At 54.5% G+C, this 5634-nt stretch overlaps 1 protein-coding gene across 1 annotated transcript; it reads right to left on the bottom strand.

Annotated features, from left to right (window-relative positions):
• Positions 1-668: 668 nt before the first annotated feature.
• SOX21 (SRY-box transcription factor 21) lies at positions 669-3113 on the bottom strand. The gene has a single exon (XM_025874680.2). It carries the CDS (start codon positions 3054-3056, stop codon positions 2226-2228), a length of 831 nt encoding a protein of 276 aa, XP_025730465.1. The 5' UTR covers positions 3057-3113; the 3' UTR covers positions 669-2225.
• Positions 3114-5634: the final 2521 nt, after the last annotated feature.

Genomic DNA, 5634 nt, shown 5'->3' with positions numbered 1-5634 from the left:
CCTCTGATAGTCTTCCTGGTGCCCTGTCATCTCCTTTCTAAAATGAAAATCCTTTATGTGAAAACTTGTCTTGCCCTGGAAATTCAACCCTCTCCTGCAGAACTTGTAATAATTATATTTTAATGCCATTCAGTATGGCGGAATAAAGCCCTAAAGAGGCCAAAAGTTGTACCTCGTCTTTAGCAGTGATTAGCCTTCCAAATAAAATCTTAAGGTGTAAACAAGGAATATGCCAAAGATACGTGACCACATTACACTGACTTAAGTGGTGGGGCTCTCCCACTACAAGATAAAGTGGTCAGACAACTTTCCTCTCTTAAAATGTTACTGGAAACTCGTGAAATGCTTTGAACCGTCTGGATGTTTTCAATGGGTTCTGTTCTACTGGTTCATGAATAACCTTTTCCCCCCCCAAGATAATACAACTACTTGGGTTTTTTTTTTTTATCTTCTTTCCTATTCATGATTAAAAATGTGATAAATCAGGTTTTTGGCTCTGAATAACAATGGCTTGATTTAGATTTCCTAGTAAATCTATTCAAAAGTGAAACAAAGCCTGCCTTTGGAGGATACCTTACACTTCACCTGGACCAGGCACGTAAGGGCAATTCAGATAAAAATCTTGTTAGGAACTCAACAAGAAATAGAGGATTTTCTCTTTTCCCTGGTTCAGGCTTTATTTAAACTCTTTGTTCAAAAAAAATGAACAGAGTGATAGTCGGATTCTAATTTACAGATATAGTTTAGACGTCTAATATTAAATTAGAAGATCACACAAGAAAACCATTTACACATAAAGGTTAAAACCAATACTTAAACTTTTTAAAACTTTATATTACATAAAGTCAAAATGAAACTAAATACATGTTAGCCAACTTCATTCACAAACATTAGTCAAAATATATACATTTAAAAAGAAACAAAAAGCTATAATTGAGGTTCTTTTCTCTAAAATGTGTTTTATCATAATTTGCAAATGAATTGCAGGTAATCTAAAAAATAAGCTAATTAGGGAGGGAACTCCAAAACACATTTAAGCGGTTCAAGTTGGTGAAGAAATGCTAGCTGAAAATCAGAGACATCTGTCAAACAATTCTGGTTTTTTTCAGTTTTACTAAATAATAAATATATCATTACCACTCAGACGAAAAAGTCTGATTTAATCTTAGATAAAATTGCGATTCTGAAATAGTCCCGCAATTTTTAAAACTTAACTTTGACATTCGCTCAAAATGCTTGAGAGTCTAAAACCGACTCAAATTTAGGGCAACGCAAATAACACATTTTTCAGACTCCATGTTTTCACGGACATAGACACATTTACAATCTTAAGGTGAACTCAGCCATAAGGGGAAAATAGGAACAGTGCCTTTTATCTTTCTGTAAACTGTGTCAGAAATCCAAGCAAGTGGACTCAGGGAGAGTTATCAGTTTTGGGTTTTTTTCCTAAGGGATAAAATCCAATTGACAACTTTTCATCTCGCGCATATTTCCTGTTTGCATTCCTTGCTCTTAAGAGCTCTTGCTCTCATTTGCATATGACGTGATAAACAAAAGAAAGCGCGATCATCTCACATACAAAAGGCCAGATTCGAGCCGGTCACTGGTCAAGAATGGATCCGGTCTGTGAGTTCTGCTTGAGAGAACAGAGATTTGCAAAGTCAAATAGTACAAATAGGGAGCAAGGCCGCTCAGAGCCATCTCGCTCTGAGAAACTAGTGACACAGATCAGCTTTTCCCTTGTGCCAGCCATTTCAGACCTAACACTTGAACAGAGTGCATGCGACACAGACCAGGAGGGGGGAGAAAAAAAGATAATGAGAAACAAAAACAAAACCGACAATTAACTTCCAACAAACAAAACTGCAAAGCCCAACATGTCAGAAAAAAGTTACTCCTCCACCTCTGTGGGCCAAAACGCAACAGGTTCCGAAGTGCAAAGCAAACATCAACTGCTGTCGGATACGGCCGCCCTCCTTAAAATGGGCTGCCGCAGTGCGGGTCTGAAATGATCCTGTGAATCCACACGCACACTCGCCCGAGCACTCGCGCGCTCTGCCACTCGCGCCCCGACTGGCATCTCTGCCTCTGCCTGCACCTATACATCTTCTGTACATAGAAACCGGGGCCCCCGTCGCGGGAGGGCGCACGGGGCGGCCGCGGAGCTCGTACCTATACATATGTACACGTGTGCACACCGGTCCTCGCGAGGCGGCCCCGCGGGGTCATAGCGCGGCGGCGTAGGCCGCGGGGTAGGGGTCCAGCTGAGGCTTGCCCATGCCCGGCAGCAGGATGTAGGCGAGCGGCGGCTGCAGCCCGGGGCTAGGCCACGCGCTGCAGTTGCACGGGATCATGTAGCCCGGGTTGCCCGGGCTGGGGTGCGAGTGCGTGTGCCCCCCGGCGGCCGCGGCCGCCGCTGCAGCCGCCGCCGCCGCGCCGTGGAAGGCACCGGCGCCCGCGGTCGGGTAGCCCAGCGACGACGCGTACGGGAGGCCGGACGACGACGACGAGATCTCTGCCATCTTGGAGCCCAAGTCGAGTAGCGAGTAGGGACTGCCGGCGGCGGCGGCGGCAGCGGCGGCGGCGGCGGCGGCGGCCGACTGCGGGAAGAAGACGCGCGCGGCGGCGGCGGCAGCGGCGGCGGCCGCCTTCTCGGGATTGGCGAGCAGCGATTCAGGCACCAGGCCGCCGCCCGCGCCCGCGTGCAGCCCGGCGCCTGCCTTGAGCGCCGGGTGCTCGGCGTCGGCCACGCCGCCCAGGCCGTAGGGCACCGGGAAGGCGAACTTGTCCTTCTTGAGCAGCGTCTTGGGCTTGCGCCGCGGCCGGTACTTGTAGTCGGGGTGCTCCTTCATGTGCATGGCGCGCAGACGCTTCGCCTCGTCGATGAACGGCCGCTTCTCCGACTCGGTGAGCAGCTTCCACTCGGCGCCCAGGCGCTTGCTGATCTCCGAGTTGTGCATCTTGGGGTTTTCCTGGGCCATCTTGCGCCGCTGAGCCCGCGACCACACCATGAAGGCGTTCATGGGCCGCTTGACGTGGTCCACCGGCTTGGACATGCTCTCGCCGTGCCGCGACTGCAGCCCGCCGCCGCCGCCGCCGCCCGGGCCGTCGCCCTCCGCCCGGAGGAAATCAATGTTGGCTGTCCGCGGGGACCCGTTCGGCCTGCCCGCGCTCGCCGCGCCCCACTTCGCGCCCCGGCGTCGCTCCCGTCCGGGAAGTGGGGGCTGGGGGCCGAGCCCAGGGCCGCGCCGCGCCCCGGCCTCCCTGGTCTCTCCTGCCGATTGCCGGGGAAAATCCTCTCGGGCACAGGCACTTCTCGGCGGTGCCCCCAACCCACGGTGGCAGTTTGCCCTTTGCTTTCTTTTTGTCCTTCCTCTCCGGCTGCCTTTGCTCGAGAACTCCCCGCAGGTAGTCGCTGCCCAGCAGAACTCTCCTCCTCCTCGGTCTTTTCTCTCTTAAATGCAGAGCAGCTCGGAAAGTTGCGTCGCGAAGACCCCACCAAGTTGAGCCGAGGAGCCCGCCGCCGCGTGCTGCCAAGTGCCAAAGGGGGCCCTCGGCGGCTGGAGTGTTTGGGTTCTCCTCGGTGACTTTCTCATTTGACAGTAGCAGATGGGGGTGGGGAAGGAGGGGAGGTGGCCCGGGAGGAGGAAGAGGAGGGGTAGGCGGAGGAGGGTCCGGGCACAGCAAGGGAACAGCGCAGCAATGGATATAAATACAAATACAGCAGCACCAGCCGGTCTTCCTGACTCGCCGCAGGGCTCGCTGGTGGGAATCCCCCCCACCCCCAATCGGCTGGGGGTTCTGGGGGGGAGATGTCTGCCGCCCCAGCACCTGCCTCGCCGGTCTTCCTTTCCGGCTGCCGGTCCGGGAAGGAGGCTGGAGGCTTGAGCAAGCCTGGGGTCGCTGGGCCTCAGGGAAAATCCTTCCGGCTCGCCGAAGCGCCGCGTCCCGTAGTCCCCCGGGCCATGCCGGCTCCGCTCGCTCTGAGCTCCTCCAGGGGCACCGGCCGACTCGGGCTCCCGGAGCGCGCCGGGCGCGGAGGGCGGCCCTGCAGCGGGCCTGGAACCGGCCGCGACCCCTCCCGGCTCGTCTCGGCCGCCGCCCGGCACTTGTAACTAACTTGGCCCAAGTTTCCTGCGCCGGCGCCGCCGCGCCCCTCTCGGCGCGCTCGCCTCGGTGCGTGCGCCCGCGTGTGCGCCGCGCCCGGGGCCCGGCTCTCCCGGTTTCTCCGGCCAGAGCCGAGCAGGCGCCGGGCGGAGGTGCTGGAGGAGGAGATTTAAGGAAAACGCGCCATCACCTCTATTCGCAGGTCCGCGCTGGGGCTGCTCCCGCTTCCCCCACTCCCGTAGTACAGTGGGCCCCTTCCTGGCCCAGGTCACCACTCCGCCGCTCCCGAGGCGGCAAGAGCCCTGTGCACGGGCTCAGGTAAGTGTGGCTACCTGCGTGTGCACGCGCCCGGAGCCGGCGCTGGGTGTGCATGTCCAGCCGCGACTGAGTGTGTGTATATCTGCGGGCATGCGGAGGAGGTGGAGCCCAAGACTCCAGGAGGGAGGAGGGACCAGCGGAGCCTCCTCCCGCTCCCACACCCCCCAGGACCGCGAATTAAACTGGATCCCCTCCGCCTCCTCCATACTCCTCCTCCCACCCGTCTTCACTCGAGAGCAGGTTGAGGCGAGCGGAGAGCTAGGAGCGCGCCGCGGAGTCTGCGCACTGTTTGGTGTTGGCAACCCCTGGTGTCATCCCGGCTACCCTGTCACTGGTCGCGGCTCTGGGATCCTCTGCCCGGAGGAAGGAGGAGCGCAGGAGGAGGAGAGCCTGTCCAACTACGGCAGAAGAGGGGACGCACTCTAGAAAATGTTGGAGACTTTTCCTAGGAAGAATGCTCATTTTCCTTGGAGGTCCAGATGTTACTTGCAACAGATGCTGCCCGCATTTTCTTGCGCTGGTGACGCACCCAGTCTGAGGTAGTGAAGTGAAAAATAACGGAGGAGGAACTGAGCGTGCTCTTGGCAACCTTCTCGGAAAGGAGCTCGCCCAGGCTGAGAATAGGCATCCTTGGCTGGCTGTTCAGCTCTTTGAAAAATCTGAGTGTTTTGTTGTGTTTCTAGTCTGGTCGACAGAGCCATCTTTATGCTGATCTCTTTAAGGTACAGTTAACTTAACACTATCTCACTTAAATGCACAGACAGGGTGAAGGTATTTAGAATCAGAAAGTGTCAAACGTCGCTCTGAAAGAACAAAGTAATACATACCAATCACTCTGTACTGAAGTAGCTTTATGCTGTTAAGCTCAGTTTCCTTCAGAAGGAAGAGTTTTTTCCTTATAATTGACATGATGCAAAAACAGCATGATTTTGTTTGCATATTTTTATCGCTTCTTGGTGTGCTGCAATACACTCATAGCATGAGCAGTCTGGAGGTTTTATTCACAAGTGGGCCTGTCCTTCAGGGACAACTTGCTTGCCTTCTTTCTTTGGCAGTTAGGATTACACCTAGCCTTGTGGTGTGTGCAAGTAGGAAGTTCTATAAGTGGTTAACTCTCTAAGACTTCCCTGCAGTATATGTTCATCCCATACGCACACACACAGACACAGAGTACTGATTGTAGTAATAAAAACTGTTTGGGGCCATTAG

Source organism: Callorhinus ursinus, unplaced genomic scaffold (genome assembly GCF_003265705.2).
Source record: "Callorhinus ursinus isolate GAN/ISIS: 27379988/994484 unplaced genomic scaffold, GSC_fseal_2.0 scaffold7, whole genome shotgun sequence".
Taxonomy (NCBI): Eukaryota; Metazoa; Chordata; class Mammalia; order Carnivora; family Otariidae; genus Callorhinus; species Callorhinus ursinus.
The sequence above is the reverse complement of the archived record's forward strand: the minus strand, read 5'-3'. Positions and strand labels throughout refer to the sequence as shown.

Bases quoted from the DNA above. Each gene is read 5' to 3' on its own strand.
- SOX21 (XM_025874680.2), bottom strand. From the start codon at position 3,056: ATGTCCAAGCCGGTGGACCACGTCAAGCGGCCCATGAACGCCTTCATG.